This window comes from Pteropus medius, unplaced genomic scaffold (assembly GCF_902729225.1).
Source record: "Pteropus medius unplaced genomic scaffold, Ma_sr-lr_union100, whole genome shotgun sequence".
In the NCBI taxonomy this organism is placed as follows: domain Eukaryota; kingdom Metazoa; phylum Chordata; class Mammalia; order Chiroptera; family Pteropodidae; genus Pteropus; species Pteropus medius.
Genome location: NW_024349797.1, coordinates 2,433,685 through 2,451,122, shown reverse-complemented (window position 1 = coordinate 2,451,122; position 17,438 = coordinate 2,433,685). Strand labels below are relative to the sequence as shown.

The following is a 17,438-nucleotide window of genomic DNA, read 5'->3' as shown; positions in this document are numbered from 1 at the left end:
ATTCCAGCCATTCTGAACATTTGTTTGTTTTTCCCACCTACAGCACCTGGTATTCCTAGGTGGTCTCCCATCCAAGTACTAACCAGGCCCAGCCCTGCTTAGCTTCCTAGATCGGACAAGATCCAGCACGTTCAGAGTGTCATGACCATAGACTCATACTGAACTCTTTTAGAACTTGAACTCAAAATTTTTTTCATGTCACTTCACCAGGTTAATTTCTACCTTTGCTTCAGGACCCAGCTTAGGCCTCTCATCCCCCTTGAGAAGCCTACCACTCACTCCCTTCCCACTTCCATCCTTCCCCTTCTAAGATGAGTTATTTGCCCTGTAAGTCTATTTGTCACACCCTGTGCCTATTTCAGTTAGAGAACTTACCGCAGTACATTATAGCTGTTGGTTTACTTGTGCGTTTCTTCTAGTAAGCTGAAGACAGTTTAGACAGTTATTAATTAGACAGTTTAATGCCCAGCTTTCTAAATTCATTTCAAGGATGGAAGCTATCAAGAAGTACTATTAAATTCTATACTATTGGGCTAATGTTGTAAAAACATGAATTAGTAGAGAATTAATAGTATTATGTAATTGTAAACATAATATTATTAAGTAATCTTGTAAAACATTAATTGGTAGGTAATTAATCTCCTGTGTAAAAAAATACAGAATTCAGTTCTTGAGCAACTTCTGCCCTATAAGCTATATAATCTATTAGTTGGCACTTAACTGTCATAAAAATAAACAAACCAGACAATCATATGTACCCAGAGAAAAGGCAGAAGGGAGGAGTGAAGGATAAAGAAAGGAGTGAGTAGGCAAAATGCCACACAGTTGCAAGCTAGTACAAAGGTAAATGTGATTCATGAAGCTAGCTTGATTCAGAAGGGCTGAAATAAGAGCAAAGAGCAAAAGGCAAGCAGCAGTGAAAGCAAGGATTCGCAGGGAACTGGCAAATACGAGCAGGTGAGCACCCAGGTGGGGCCCGGGTCCTGTGGAACAATGGTCTCTCAGGCTCTGGGTGACATGGAAGAAGGGAATTCAGAATGTGAAGCTCTGGAGAGGCTGAGTAGGAGGATTAGTGTTTACTACAGAAACAAAGATACACTGAAAAAGACCTTAGAAGGAGATGGGTATAGTGACAAAACATTGGCACCAAAGTCTCAAAGAAAAGAAGATGGGGGTTTGTCGGGGGTGAATAGGAGATTGTAAGATATTGAGAAGACCAGTTCTGAAAGTAGTGGATTTAAATATATTGATGTATACTCTCCAGTCTATAGAAAATAAACCTGACTATGTACATTATTTTGAGTAGCATATAAAACTTTTTATAATTGACACATTTGGAGAAGCAGTCCTTCCTTGGAAGTTTGAAATCTTGATCTTCCAATGGGTAGGTAATTATTCTCTTTTTAGAAAGAAGTCAGCTATCATATTTCTTGTTAAATGGGTAAGATCCAGTCCGTGAGCTATTGGATTACTGTTCATCCTTTCAGAGTATTTTTTCAGTACCTACTATGTGGTAGCACTGTTCCAGCACCAGGAACACATCAGTGAACAAAACTGACAAAAAGTCCTGCGTATGTCCACATTGTCCAGGGGGCAGGGGGTGGTCACAGAGCAGGGAGTATGGGGGAAAACAATGTAGTAAATGATATAGTGTATTAGAAGGTGAGAAGTGCTATGGAGAAATAATGGGGAAGGAACGTAAAAGACATGTATGTGACCAGGTGGGTTGCAATTTTAAATAGAGTGGACAAGGAAGAGTTCATTGAGAACACAGTGATATTTAAGCAATGACTAACAGTGAATGAGCAAACCGTGCAAGCTGGTGTCATGTAAATAGGATGCTATTCTATATACTCTAATTGTAAGCTCTTCTACTACCATTCTTAAAGTAGCTAACCTTAAAGAAAAATGGGATTGGAAGTGGTGTTAGAGGTAGGAGGCAAGACAAGGAGCATTTTATGTGTTCATCTTTTGATTTCCCTAAAATCTGTTTGATTTTACACTGAACACCTGGCATGACTCTGCAGTTTTCATTTGACGAAAACAAATACCTCGTATGCTTTTTTCCCGCCCCCCTTGAAATCTCTTTTGGAAGAAAAACAAATGTTTGCTTAATGGAAATAGAAGCCGGAGAGATTTTTCAGAAACCACAATAGAGAAAATATGAGTGAGCCCTAAAGAAGCTGCTATGCCATTAGTCACAGAGATGGAAGACTGGTGACTAAGAGCCTTTAAATATACTTCCTGAGGGAGAACAGGGACCAAGTGGTGAATATGGTTCCAGCTCTGGACAAGGCAAGGGTCTGTTAACACTCAGAGAAACTTAAAGGTGTTTTTTGTTTTGTTTTCAGTTATTTTGATTGATTTACATGACCAGCCTATTTGCTGTAAAATAAGAATCAGCCAAAGGGAGTGATTTAAGAGATGAGTTTGAATCTGGCCTGGCAGCTGCCTGCCCTGTTTCAGTTTCCTAGGATAAAGTTCCCTTTGCGTGAGATTGTAAAAGTTTTCCTTTCCTAGTCAATAGCTCTAATTCCTCAGGATAAAAGTTCGGCCTTGAATAGTATTCAAACTGATAAGTCTACCTTCGTAGTACCTCAGAACAACTCTAGTTTTTTAAATTGTTTTAAATTCCAAATGCAATTAACTTTAATTTGCTTTATTTTATGTTCTGTGTTACCTATTGGGAGGCACACATTTTGATAAACTGTAGGAGAAACAACAAACTTGAGAATGATTGAGAAATCTCAGTCTGTACTCTGAGTATTGTTAGAGATAAAAGGACTGGGAATTGAGGACTTTGGAATTAAATCTTGTTTAACCAGAATCTATGACCTGTACAAAGGTGAAGTCCAGAGATGAAAGCTGGATCAGAAGACCCAAAGCTGTTTTGAGCAAAGTACATAGGAACAATTAAGGAAGCCTTACATGTTAGAGTATAGATATGGCATTCTTTATTAATACTGGTGAGAGTGAAGACTAATTTCTGATTAGCGTCTCATCACTGACCTGCTTTATAATTTTCAGCAAGTCATTGAACTTCTCTGTCTTAATATGCCCATCCACCTTAATTTCTTGGGGAGATAAGACCTAAAACCTGTAAAGGATGTTTTAAAAACCATAATGGTTCTATATAAGTGTTTTAAATTTAGTTGATTTATTTCCTTAAAATGTGAACGTATGTTCAAGCCATTGGTAATATCATTGGCCACAGGTGACAGTCCAGTGCCCTCATTTTTGAAGGCTGTAAACACCCTGGTGCTAGGGACTTTATAACTTCTTTGGAACTTTATAACTTTAATTCAGAAATTGAAGCTTGCTTATTTATTTATTTATTCATTCATTCATTCATCCATTCATTCATTTAGTTATTACACCTACAGCACCTGGTCTTCCTAGATAATCTTCTATTCAAGTACTAGCCAGGCTCGACCTTACTTAGCTTCTGAGATCAGACAAGATCAGGCACGTTCAGGGTGGCATAGCCGTAACAAAGCTTCTTATATCAAAAAGAAGAGATAGAAATGGGAGGGGGAAGGGTTAGTATATAGCTAAAATCAAAACTGTTAAAATGGAAAGAAAATTAAACTCAATGAAAGCAGAATGGCAGAGAGAGTCTGAGTATGTGAGATCCACCCTACAATTAAAAGCAGAGCATGGGAAAATATTTTTTAAATCCTAATTTCCTTTGGCCACCAGATGGCCTTCAGAAAAGCTGCTAAGAGCCTATGTAACCCTGGTCTGGCTGGTTGTGCTAGTTATTAGACAAAGAGCATCTTGGGGAAAAGGATAGGATTTCTATAATTGGTGTTTCTTATATTGCAGGTATAAACAAAAAGGCCAGTTGGTCTAACCTGTGTATCTTAGTCCTGTAAGCCACTGCAGATATTTGAGCAGCACTGTTTCTGCAACAAAAACCTAGACTCACCACATCTTGGGAAGAGAATGGCCACTTCGTGGGGGGCAGCCTTTTTCATGCTGGTGGCATCCTGTGTCTGTAGCACTGTCTTCCATAGAGACCAGCAGACTTGGTTTGAGGGTATCTTCCTGTCTTCCATGTGCCCCGTCAATGTCAGTGCCAGCATCTTGTATGGAATCATGTTCGATGCAGGGAGCACTGGAACACGAATTCATGTTTACACCTTTGTGCAGAAAATACCAGGTAAGTGCAACTGGTACCCTCACCAGAGTCAGTAAATTCATACTCCAGCATCTCCTCCCAGAAACAAATGTGCTGAGAGTGTGTGGTATGAATTACAGAATCTTACAGCTACTGAGTATCTTTCTTCAAAGAATATTTTGTATGTTTTAATTCAGTGTAAAATTAAGAGCGATCTGGGCTGCCTGTAGTTTTAAACCTATGTGTTCAAGAAGTATGGCTGTAATTTGTCTTTTTTTTCTCTGGAGGTAGTTAATACTCCAGGGTCCAGAATATTGAGAATATTGAAAGTAGTCTTAAGAGAAGGATCACTACTATCCTTGGAGAAGGGAGTAAGGGGACCTTGAATATTAACTTTTCCTGAATTTCCAGTATTTGTCTTCAGGTTACATATAGAGCCTAGGGAAAGGAGTAGGAACTAGATGTCCAACAGAGAAATGACAGAAGGACTCTCAAAGACTGCCTATCATCCTCTGTCCCCCTACCCAATACTCCTCACAGGTAGGATTATCTGAAATACTCCACAAGCCATTCCTCACAGGTGGGATTATCTGAAATAACTCAAGAGAATAGTAGGTTAATCTAGTAGGTCATATGATACAGAGCCCAGTATCAGAAGCAGCCTAATTTTTGGTAATCAGATATTTCTCTTCTGTCTTGTTCCATGGACGAAATAGGACAGCTTCCAGTTCTGGAAGGGGAAATTTTTGATTCTGTGAAGCCAGGACTTTCTGCTTTTGTAGATCAACCTAAGCAGGTGAGTTTGTTTGTTTTTTTTTTTTAAATTAGATATTTAGATTCTCAGTGCCTTGATAACAGTACCACACTGCTGCTGTTGAATATCTCATGCTGTTCACTGCTGATATTGAGGTCATATGTGAGATCAGTTTTCTGTCCTCTGCTAATATCCTGCATAAACAGTAATTGTATACCCCGAGCTCACTAGGGCTTTGATAGAAAGAGGCTAAAATAGATTGTGACCATGCAATCTCTTTTAGGAGATTGCTCTCTTTGTATTTACTGTTTAAGATTTTGAGTTGAAGCTATCACCTGCATTGACTAATGTAGATGCAGAAGATGAACATGATGCTCTATATGGTTTGAAATATAAACATGACAACTGAGAGAATGTAGATGCAGTAAACTCCATTTCAGAATGCCCTGATATAGGACAGAACTATGGCTATACTCGAAATTAGGCAAGAACCCATGATGACAAAAATCTTTGGTAGTAGAGGATGAATGAAGAGCTTTTTTGTGACTGTATTTCACATTTGAGCACCTGCAACATGCAACCCCCAATGTGTCAGTGTCCATACTGAAATAAAATAGAATAAGGCAGGATGTTGAACTTTTGTTGCAAATATAAAGGTATTGTTCAGTGTCACAAGCATAATCATTAACCAAAGGAGAACATGATGTTAAAAATGGCTTGACCTTGAAGAAACTGGGTGGATGTTTATTTTCTTACCTCACTACTATGAAATGGCAAATGTGCTAGAAAATGGAGCTGTTGAAAGCAACTGTATTATCAGAAACTGATTTGACATTTAGAGAGAAAGATTGGTGATTGCTATTAATTATGATTAAGAGGCAGCATGTTGTCAAAATAGATGCTTACTCAGGAACAGTGGGTTTGGAATAATGGTTTTTAATTTATCATAAATGAGCATCTGCTATGTACCATGCATGTAAGTACTGGTGATGCAAAATTAAACCCGACATTCTGTCCTATGTGTAGCATAATAACAGGTACAGCTAGCATTTGTATGGCAACTATACCCGGTCTGCCTTATTTAATACACACAACAGTTTTGTGGTGGTATGAGGCATTTTTCCTAACTCACAGCTGAGGAATCCAAGCCCCAGGAAGCCCCAATGTTAGGCCACAGGGCTAGCAAGCAAGTCTTCTAACTCCAAATTCTGCATTTCCTTTACTCAACTTTCTGGCCTGAAGCTAATTTATGTGAAACACAAAATAACAGTCAGTTAAAATGACCACACTATAAAAGAATCATTTTTATTATAATTTAACCAAAATGAAGTGGATTCTCCTTCAAAGAAGCCCACTTCTCTAGGTTTCTGCTTCTATGGAGCAGAGAGGTAGACCTCTGCTACCCCACTCCTGTTGCTCTCCCAGAGCATGATGAGGGACTGCACAAGTGTCACTATATGGACTGTTAACTGGATGAGTGGCTCGTCTCTTATTGAAGGGTGCTGAGACTGTTCAAGGACTCTTAGAGGTGGCCAAAGACTCAATCCCACGAAGTCACTGGAAAAAGACCCCAGTGGTCTTGAAGGCAACAGCAGGACTGCGCTTACTGCCAGAACAGAAAGCCCAGGCTCTGCTCTTTGAGGTAATTTTTGAAGTCTTCTGCATCTGGAATAATTCTTTCCCCCTATATAAATATTTTCTTTATGGGTTGAAAGTCCTTTTGAATGTTACTATTACCTTTAGTATTCTACCATCGCTAAAGCACTGTGGTGACTCTGGGCTCTTTTGTAACTATTTACATTTTTAAATGTTACTCTTGAATTTATAGAGCTTTTCCTAAAAAGTTTAAAGTACTTCCTGTCTATGATATTCTTAATTCTCCTAATTTGTTATAGCAGAATCAGAAATTGTTTTTAGTCAGCTAATCAATTAATCATTAATGAAGAATAACTTACAATTAAATGTATGCATTTTAAGTGTACAGTTAAATAAGTGTTGACAAATACAGACATTTCCTTGTGGTCTTTTTTTTTTTTTTTTAAAGCCTACAGTACCCAGTATTCCTAGGTAGTGTCCCATCCAAGAACTAACCAGGCCCGACCCTGCTTAACTCCCGAGATCAGACGAGATGGGGCATGTTCAGGGTAGCATGGCCATAGACTCCTTGTAGTCTTTTGCAAGGAGAGTTTCTGCCTCCCATGAAACCAAGCAACCACTGATCTGCTTTATGTCATTATAGATTAGTTTTGCTTGTTCATACATTTCATGCAAATGGAATCATACAGTTTATACTCTTTTGTGTGTGTGTCTGACTTTTTTCTCATAAAGTTTTTGAGAATTGTGAAATTATAAAATGTGAAAGGTTTTTAAGATAATCTATTTCAGCTCTCATTTAGATCAAAACTACAGTTTTAAAAACAATATTTTTAACATTGTACACTTTTATTATGCAAAAAACATGTAATTAATGAGATTAATAAAATTTAAAATTGTGAAGAGTATAGGCAGAATTCCATTATAACAAAAAATCACAGCAAGAAAAAGGTTCTATATTACAGGTATGCTAAATTCAGTCCTCTAAATCCATTCTCCTTTGACTGTCAGCACAAAGGGTTTAGGTTCCTTGCCCAAGGACAAACTGCCTGGAATATCTGCATGAGAATCTGAATCTCAGTTCCCCATTCATTCATTCATTCGTTCACTTGTTTATTCATCATATGAGTGCTTTACTATGTACTAGGCACTGGTGAAGTTATTCGCGACACAGAATAGGGAACAAAAAAATGATACTGTTCCTGTCTTCATGGAGCTAATATTCTAGTAGCAAAGACAAAATAAACAAGTCAATACAAAGTATGTCAGGTACTTTAGAAGCTATGGAGAAAAAAGAAAGCAAGATAAGGCAGATAGGAAATGCTGGGAGTAGTGTGGGGGAGATGCTATTTTAAATAGGGTGGCCAGGGAAGACCTCTTTGATAAGATGCATTTAATCATAGATCTGAAGGGAATATAGAAACAAACTGTACGACATTTGTGGGTAGAATATTCCAAGCCAAAGAAACAGCAGGTGCAAAGGCCTAAAGCAGGAATGTGCTTGGTATGTTCAAGGAACAGCACCGAGGTTAGTGTAAACTAGAGAAGAGTGAGTGATGAAAGGAAGGTAGGAGATGAGGTCAGAGAGGTGTGAGGGGTTTCTCACGTAAGACCTCAAAGGCCAGCATAAGGACTTTGGCCTTTTCTCTACGAAGGAAGCCACTGGAGGGTTTTGAGTTAAGGAGAGACATGATCTGATGTCTGTTTTTAAAGCACCCCTCTGGCTGCTATGTTGAAAGTAAACTGTGGGTCTAGAGGGGAGGGGTAGAGACAGCAAGAGCAGAAACTCTCTCTGTTTATTCCTGTTTGCTTATCTACTTAAAAGCTTGTTTCCAGATCACTTAACGCCCTTTTCCTAGTTGAAACATAGTCCAGCTGTCACTGCATAATGTGTTTTGTCCCATCAGAAATGAGAACAGCCAACAGACTAGAATTCCTCCTAATCCTATTTGGAAACTGCCCCCCACAATGAAAATCGTATAAAAATAAGACATAACACCCATATCATTGACCTATATTTATGGCAAGACAAGAACATTTGTGCGAGATCTTCATGTTCATCTCCTAAAATAGGATAAACAAATCTAGATCGGAGCTCTCTAGACTGTTTTGAGGCCCCAGCCATGTGCCAGGATTTGACAAGGCCTGACACCAGAGTGCCTCAGCCTGCAGACATGAACTCCTTTACCAGGAAGGACAAAGACTGTAGAATTTGATAGGAAAGCAGCAGAAACTTTCCTGTAGCCTCGGGAGCCACCCAGGCCTAACTCTTCTCTGCTATTTGAGTTTATCTGTTCATCTATGAAATGGAGTGAGAAAGGGCTTTCCTCGCTTCTGATATATGTCCAGGTAGAATTAACCAGGTGTTTTTTACAAAAATTACAGGATCCTGATTTGAGCTGGCAGGGTCAAATATATGCCCTCTCCTAGGTCCAGTTCACCGGTAAATGTGGGTGGTTTGGTTGTGATTTATTTTAAAGTCGAAGGAATCCCTGTGTTTTGTTTTTACAAAAAACCAATAATGGCTTGCCTGGTTCCTTCTCTAGTTTCTTTAGGGAAAAGGAATGAGTTTTACTAAAATTTTATTCAGGGAAAGAGAAGAGAGTAGTTTTCTAAGCATTTTAGGATATACCCAAAAGTGGAAATCTGTTTTATTGCCTTAGGGAATCAGATTTTTTCCTTTTTCTCTAGGTACAAGAGATCTTCAAGAAGTCACCTTTCCTGGTACCAAATGACAGTGTTAGCATCATGGACGGATCCTATGAAGGTGGAGAGGTGTTGATATATGTTCTAGAGGAGAGAGCCAGGGTTAATAAAAGATCTAATTAAAGGAACTGAGTACAGGGATGGGGAACTGAAGAAAAAGGAACTAAATAAGGAGAAACAAATAAGCAAGGAGGAATGGAATAGTAGGAAATGAAAGGATGGGGAGAAGGGAAATGTATGCTTTAGACATGAAATTTAGAAAAAGAACAAAGATGGGACCAAGCAAGAGCGGGGAAAATGCTCTGGGATGTAATCCTTGTCTTTCTCTTTTAGGCGTATTAGCTTGGATTACTGTGAATTTTCTGACAGGTAATACATTCCTAAGTGTATCCTAAGACTTTGACTGAGTTTCACACATGGTTCAAGAGCAAAAATACCTTTCCTTTTGCCTGTACTATTCTTTCCTTTTGTAAAAAAAAAAAAAAAAATGGGTGGAGGGAGGAAAGGAAAGACAGGAAGTTAGTGTTTATAACCTGATTTCAAGGTCTCAGCTGCAGCAAGAGTCCTTCTGGGTTAGCATTTGCCTGGAGCCTTTGTGGGTGGGGAGCAGTGGAATATATGGATCTCCTCCAGAGCAGGAAAAAAATTGCAGACTGAGGAATGTTAGGCTGTCCAGGAAGCATATGTTCAGAACCGGCTCTCATTCACAGGTCAGCTGCATGGCCACAGCCAGGAGACTGTGGGGACCCTGGACCTGGGCGGGGCTTCCACCCAAATCACGTTCCTGCCCCAGTTGCAGGTGAGTCATTAACATGAAGGTTTGGTTAGCAACTTACTTGGCAGGCTTATAGAGGTGCTAAGAAAGTGGTGTTCCACTTTCAGACAGCTCCACCACAAAGAGGCTGAGTAGAGGCAGTTAACAACTGAGCAAACTCCCCTTTGTTCAGAGTCCCTTTGATTCTTCAGTCCTTGCGAGATTAGCAGTTTAATTTGTCTCCTTTATCTCTGATTTTTTTTGGAGGTGGGGGGCAGGGATGGTGGTGATAACATCTTTAGATAATTGAATGTCCTGAATCTCTTTCTGCTTTTTCTGATTTTCAGAAAACCCTGGAACAAACCCCTAGGGACTACCTCACTTCTTTTGAGATGTTTAACAGCACTTATAAGCTCTATACACATAGGTGAGAAGGGGGACAAGGAAGAATAATAATAATTCACATGGTGTGATGGTTTTCCTAACTTGCCAAAGCATTTTCACATCTGTTATTGATGAGCCTTACATAGTCTTTGCCAGTTCCCAAAGGCCTATCAGCTGAAACCCAAGCCACTTACCAAAGGCCAAGGGACCCAAAGATTTCTCCATTTGTGGCCTCAAAAGTATACTACTTAAAGAACCAAACATTTTCTTTAGAAGGAGGACACTCAGAAAAGGTTCAGCCAAAGCTCTGTGCCAGTTCCATTGAGTTTACCTTCAGATGTTCAAAATCCAGCCTAGAGTTTGATTATGGTGGGGCTGAGAGCAAGGGTAATGAGAGCTTTTCTGGGGATGGTTCCCAGGGTGGGACTCTTGGAAGCGTTACTGTCTCTGGCCTTTAAATCATAGTTGTGATAAGTTCTTACTGCAACAGCCTTGATCTGAACCATACAAGATTACCACTTGTTGTCCACACTGATGACTAGGTCACAGAGAATGAGGTTTTCCTCCCGCTAGAGGGAGACAGGTGATTTTTGAAAGAGGAAACTTCCAGACCAGCGTGAAATGAGTCAATCCTGTATTTTACAGTTACTTGGGATTTGGATTGAAAGCTGCAAGACTAGCAACCCTGGGAGCCCTGGCAACAGAAGGTTCGTCTGGGTGCCTGTGCTGGTTGGGGGATGGTGAGAATGAGACCGCTATTCAGCTTGCCTCTTGCCTTCCTTGGTAGTGATTCTGAGGAGGAAAGGGTTGTCCCGAATTAGGAAGCATATGTTGTATAATGGACATAATAATAGCAAATGCCTTTTCTCCTTTATGAGTTCAGATGTCTTGGTATATACATTATTAGCCACTACTAGAGTGAGGTCTATTTGTACAGGGGGAATAGTCAGTGGCCAGAATGCTGAGAGTTGAGCAATTCAAGGCTCAAAGGGTGAATCTGGCAAGAGCTTGCTCAAGCCCTTGGCTCTACGTGGGAAATATAGGAAGCAGCAGGGTCCACTTGCAAGGTGCAATAGCTGAGCAGCTCCATACATCTCTTCACAGGTGGTAGAAGGGTTAGAGCTCAGCTTTTGAGGTCAGGCAGAATGGGGTTCAGTTTCAGTTTTGTGATTTTGGTCAAGTTAGCTAATCCTTCTTTGCTCCTTTGTTCACCTTAAATAAAATTTTGCACTTAATGCACTTTGTATGGTGCCTAGCTTACAGTAAGCTATTATTGTGATGATTGTTTAGCATTCAAAATTTATTATTCAAACTTTATAAAACATCTTCAAATGTATTTCATTTAACCCTTAGAACAACCAGCGAGAAAAGTAGGATAGTGTTTTTTCCCTTTTTTAGAAAGGAGGGAACTTATTCCATCGTAGGAATTTGGATTTCTTTGAGATATGATGAAAGCCATGGATCCCTTCGCCAAATGCACATATGCACAAAGGTTTGTCTATCATTTCAGGGGGTTCACCAATCCTGCAAGCCCATCTATGGACCCTAATAAGAATTTTTGTCATAGGACATAGTCGTAGAACTAATTTTATATGATTTTAAGGCCCAGCCACCTGGATGATTCCTTTCAAACTTACTGGCTTCTTGCTTGCCTTCCTCCCTCTCTCTCACATCTTAGCCTCTTACTTTGTGGTCTGTTTTTTTTTTCAGGGATTGATGCACACACTTTTCGAAGTGCCTGTCTTCCAAGATATTTAGAAGCAGAGTGGATTTTTGGGGGTGTGAAATACCAGTATGGTGGCAACCAAGAAGGCAAGTGATGTTTTTCCCTGGTTGAAATTATCTTTACAGTCTGGAAAAGTCCCATGGGAAACTTTTTCCAGAGCTCAAGAGAAGCTCGTCATGTTGCAGGGACTCATTCCAAACAGATCTTGGTATGCCTTCAAAAAATAATGTGAAGTGACGGTGAACAAGGCAGCCATGACTCGGTATCCTGCTTTTCCCCTGGCCGTGTTGTGGATCCATTCTTACCCTGGGTCTAATGCATTAAGGGTCTCTGCCTTCAGCAGCGCAAAACTGTTTCAGGTTCAGTTAATGTTTAGCTATTTAAATTATAGTACAAGTTAAACTGAGATGATAGGAAGAATAATTCATTTTAAGCATTATAAAAGGCACAAACCTTAAAATCAAGAGAAAAAACTTGATTTTTCCATTGAAGGTAGCAGGCAAGCCCTCTGACTAATTTTCATAAGTACCATGAAACACAATGCTAGACAGCAGCTCGAGGCTGGCTGTGGCTGTTTTTGGTGCACACAGGTGAGGGAGGGGAGCTGCCACAGAGAAGCAGGTCCCTTTGCTCCAGAGCCATGAAACTGTGGAAGTTTGCTCATTTTTGTTTGTAAGCCCTTTGTCCTGAGCTTCAGCCTCTGTTGTCCTTGATCCTCCTGCTGTCTCCTCATTGGCCAGCTACTTGTTGCAGAGAGGCCTCTTCTATCATTTTTCTCACCTTGCCCCTGTGTACCTTTGCTCTGGCAGGGGAGGTGGGCTTTGAGCCCTGTTACGCTGAAGTGCTGAGGGTGGTCCAAGGAAAACTTCACCAGCCAGATGAGATCCACAGAAGCTCCTTCTATGCTTTCTCTTACTATTATGATCGAGCTGTTGACACAGACATGATTGGTAAGTTCACTTCAGGTGTCAAGTCAAGGAGGAAACCTGGCAAGGTTGTGGTGGGAAAAGGAGAAGGAGTATCTGAAATACTTCATCAGAGATGATCACCTGACTCTTCAGTGTTGATAGTCAAGTGACAGTAGTTACTGAAATAGAAGGATGAATATGACTGAGAATCTTTTGGGGCTAGAAAATGGCCTTAAAAAATTTACTTGAAGTCTTCTTTTATTGCGGTCTAATTGACATAAAATGCACAAAATTTATTTTTTATTAAAATATAGTTAATATACAATATTATATTAGTTTCAGGTGTACAACATAGTGATTCAACATTTTCATACCTTACAAAGTTTTCTCTGTAATAAGTCTAGTAATCATCTGTGAACTGTATAAAATTATTGTGTAATTGTTTACTATATTCCCTATGTGTACATTACATGCCCTGACCTATTTATTTTATAACTGGAAGTTTATGCCTCTTATTCACCTTCACCTTTTTTGCCCATTCTCCCATCCACCACCCCTCTGGCAACCATCAGTTTGTTTCTTATATCCGTGAGTCTATTTCTGTTTTGTTTGTTGTTTTTTTGGATTCCACATAATAATGAGATCTTATGGTATTTGTCCTTCTTTGTCTTACTTATTTCACTTAGCATAAAAATGTACATATTTAAAGTGTACAGTTTGCTAACTTTTGACATATATACACCCATGAAATTATCACCAAGTTCAATATAAAAAAAACATATTCATCACCCCAAAGTTCCCTCCTCCTCCTTAATAACTTTTTATCACAATAGTAATGTTTTTATTTTGCTGTGAGAATGTATGTGTATGATCTGTCATGGCCTGAGATATGAATTAATTTCCTATTTTCTAATGTGTTTTTTCAAATGGATCAAATTTCTTATCGTGGTTAAATATACACAACATAAAATAGATCATAAATCAGATAGACCGCATAGATTATATTGTATGAATATGTCATGTTTATCCCATTCTCTGATGTTGGAAATGTTATTTCACATTTTTATTACAAATAAAATATCACTAGGATGAATTTCTTTGTTTCCTTGAAGGCTTTTTGACATCAGCTACTGTTCTCTTTCATTTCAGATTATGAAAAGGGGGGTGTTTTAAAAGTTGAAGATTTTGAAAGAAAAGCAAGGGAAGGTAAGTAGCAGTGGCCACCCTCGAAGGCGAGTCCTGAGGCTGTGCCTGCCAACTCCAGTGACCTTAAAGTGACCTAAAGTGCCACAGCAGCAGATAGCCTCTCAGAAGCCTGGTTTTCTGTCTCTGCTAGGAGTTAAAAGCATTAAATGACATAGAAAACTATGAAAATACAGGAGGCTTTGGGGAAAAGGGTGAAAACATTTTTCTTTCTACATCTTCTTTTAAAAAAAAAAAAAATTCGAAATGGTGCTATTGGTGTTAAACACCAAGTAACAAATATGTGGGAAATAGCCACAGGGGCTTCCTTGAAAGAGTCCATTGAAAATATAAATAAATGATCTCATCCACTGGCCTCAGAGTGAGGCTAACTGCTATTTCCCTGTCTTCTGGGCCTCATCGTTAATAATATGTAAGGGATTTGGTTGAATTAAGCCCCAAACAATAGGTCATAGAAATTTAGCAAATAAACTAGGGCCCATGTAAATTTGAGTAGATGAGATGTAACATCAGAAATGAGCAAGTTCTTGAGGAGCTGTGTGGTCTTGTCATTACACAGTTCTAGCCTCCAAGACTCCTAGGCATCAACCTAATGGAAAATCCTGCTTTGCTATTCTCAGTCTATATTTAGAGAAAATTATATACCTCTCAGTTGGCTGCGAACTTGAATGCCACTCCTTACTCTCTCCCGCCTTCAGTGTGCGACAACTTGGAAAACTACACCTCAGGCAGTCCTTTCCTCTGCATGGATCTCAGTTACATCACAGCCTTGCTGAAGGATGGCTTTGGCTTTGCAGACAACACCATCTTAAAAGTAAGAGAGGGCAAAGGAGTCTCATAACACACTTCTTATTTGGGAGTTGGGAAGAAAGAGTTAAGAATTTGTTTAGTAAACAGAGTGGCTATAGGTGGAATTATGAGGATTTTTATTTGGGCTCTGGACAAGCACTGTGCAAGGCACTGTGAATGTGGAGATTACCTTGATGCAATGGCAGTGTCTAAGTATATTATCTTAGACACTGGGACAGCAAACTATCTCAGCGGTCACAGAGCAGAAAGGCTTACAACCCAAATTAAGATGCCCAAGTCGCATGGTTTATTAAATCAATTTCAAAATGCTGGGTGAGAAGCAAGGGGAACAAAATGGGTTAGGTGAACACACAGGAGAGGGTGCAAGCAGGTTGGAAGTGCCACACTTCCTGGGTTTATATGTCCTGCCTCCTCTAGCTGTTGCTGATAGTGTGCTTACAGATACTAAAACTGAAGTTTAATCAAGAGGGCACAAGGTTCCCAGGGCGTTCACACAAACTTCCTCTATTTGGAGAGGCACAGGGGCAGGTACTTTGTACAGTAGCATTTGCTCACTCATTAGCCCATTAGATGGTTTTATTTGACAGAGGACATGAACCAGAAAGGTGTCATCAGTGAGTGGCTTATTTAAGACCTCATGGATATTGAATGCCTTGTATATATGTGATATGATGTATATATTTTGTACATGCCTCAAATATTTAGTGCCTCTTGAATCTTGAGTTCCTCTTTGACATCCTGTCTCTGTCCATCTGTTTCAGAACATGCAGGCTCAACTTTATCTGTAGTAACTTCTTTATCTATTCTAAACATATATGTTTCATCCATCCCATTTATTTTCTTGTCTTCTATACCATAATTAAATACATTATGGTTATGTCAACATGAGAATGTCCAGCCTAAGAAAAAGTCTTCTAAGAGTTTATTTGAGCCAAACTGATGAAAATTGCCAGGAAGCAAAACCTCAACTGATTGAGAAAATGCTCCAGAGAATGGGAGTTTTGCAGCTTATTTTATACATTAGAATTAAAGGAGGAGACATAAAGAAGGTTACATGAAATTCACTGGTGGTAGATTAGGGAGGCAGGAGAAAGCAAACTGGGGAAATCTGAGATTGGATTAAAAGCAAAATGGAGAGACACATCTTTTACATTGGTGGGCACAGGAGAGTTAACATTCACAGTGCAAAGAGATGGTATTTGAGTAACAAGATAACAATGTGGTCTCATGCTCTGGTGCCGTGGTTGTGTCTTTGAGGAGTCTGGAAAAGAAAATTACTCTGACATTTCAAAGGTATGTTATCTAAGATACACAAAGACAATAGACAATTTCAAAGGGTAAGATTGACCTTTGTCTAGGAAGCTACAGGCCCAGGACGTGACTACCTGCCATGACTCGCTTTTAGTTAGGAATTTTTACATTCAGACCACCCTGTGTGGTTACTTTCAGTCTCTGGTTTGTAAGGCCCACAATGCAGGCCTCCCCTGAGCTTGTTAGGTTTAGTATGTGGCCCCTTTTTTGTCCACAGTTACAAAGGTAATTAAGATACAGTCTTTGCTCTCAAATAATATGTAGTCTGTTAGAGGAAAAGGCACAGGCAACTTTGAACTTTGAGGTAAGTAGACTGTACTTTGTTTTTGTTTTTGAGTCTTACCCCACCTCACCTTCCTTTGTGCCACTTCCCCTTCCTATTTCCTTAGTTCCAGATGAGTTTATATTACCCCATTTCTTGTGTTATACGGGTTTCATAAACTCATTTGTACTAAGGCATTTGGACTTAATGTATTTTATCTGCCAAGAACATTAGATTTAAAGTGCTTAAGACAGAAGAGTTACTTGCCAGTACATTAGTATAGCGTAATATTTAAAGCCTGGGCTTTGTTGTCCATCAGATCTGGATTTAAGATCGGATTCTGCAAGCATACTAGCTCTGTGACCTTAGATGCTTACACTTTTAGGTTCCTCATCTAAAACAGGTATCCTTAAGAGTACCTATTTCATAGAGCTGTTATGAAAATCGAGATAATGCATATAAAGCACAATACCTGACACATAATAAGTTATTAATATTGGTTTTATTAGTAGTGTAGGCATTTCACACAAGTTGGGGATAGATCTGTGGATAAGAGAAGTCAACCTAAGCCCTCAGTATATAGGACTAAGTTAACAACTTTCTCTACGTAAGCATCGACTATAACCAAGTCAGTTAAGGATAATTGTTCTGCCATTTACAATGCCAACATCCTTTTGCTCTTTATGATTTCTGTGGCAGAATTTAAATCAGGGGTGGACAGTCCCATCCCAGAGATAGCTTCATTTTGGCATCTATATCTCTAGGCTGTCAGGCCAGTCCTGAGAGCAGAGGAAGAGCATTTCGTGGGAGGGACACTCCCAGCTTGATTCAGGTGTCTCAGACTAAACCTCAAAATGATTCATATGCCATTCTCTCGTTTTGGACACAGAGACTAGACTGGATTTCA

General features: G+C 39.4%; 1 protein-coding gene and 2 pseudogenes across 16 annotated transcripts in view; 1 reads left to right on the top strand and 2 right to left on the bottom strand.

Moving 5' to 3' along the window:
* Positions 1–17,438, top strand: part of ENTPD5 (ectonucleoside triphosphate diphosphohydrolase 5 (inactive)) — a 75,217-nt gene that overhangs the window by 16,540 nt on the left and 41,239 nt on the right. For 14 of the 16 annotated variants that reach the window (XM_039883761.1, XM_039883748.1, XM_039883752.1 and 11 more), the window contains 12 exons: positions 3,826–4,162; positions 4,837–4,916; positions 6,373–6,516; positions 9,159–9,234; positions 9,507–9,542; positions 9,884–9,972; positions 10,275–10,354; positions 10,957–11,018; positions 12,022–12,123; positions 12,847–12,987; positions 14,095–14,151; positions 14,847–14,962. In XM_039883761.1, the coding sequence (XP_039739695.1) occupies positions 3,946–4,162; positions 4,837–4,916; positions 6,373–6,516; positions 9,159–9,234; positions 9,507–9,542; positions 9,884–9,972; positions 10,275–10,354; positions 10,957–11,018; positions 12,022–12,123; positions 12,847–12,987; positions 14,095–14,151; positions 14,847–14,962 (1,200 nt within the window). In that variant the 5' untranslated portion in view covers positions 3,826–3,945. The other 2 variants (XM_039883759.1, XM_039883760.1) reach the window with 2 other exon arrangements.
* LOC120619919 (uncharacterized) lies at positions 35–153 on the bottom strand (annotated as a pseudogene).
* LOC120619921 (uncharacterized) lies at positions 6,917–7,035 on the bottom strand (annotated as a pseudogene).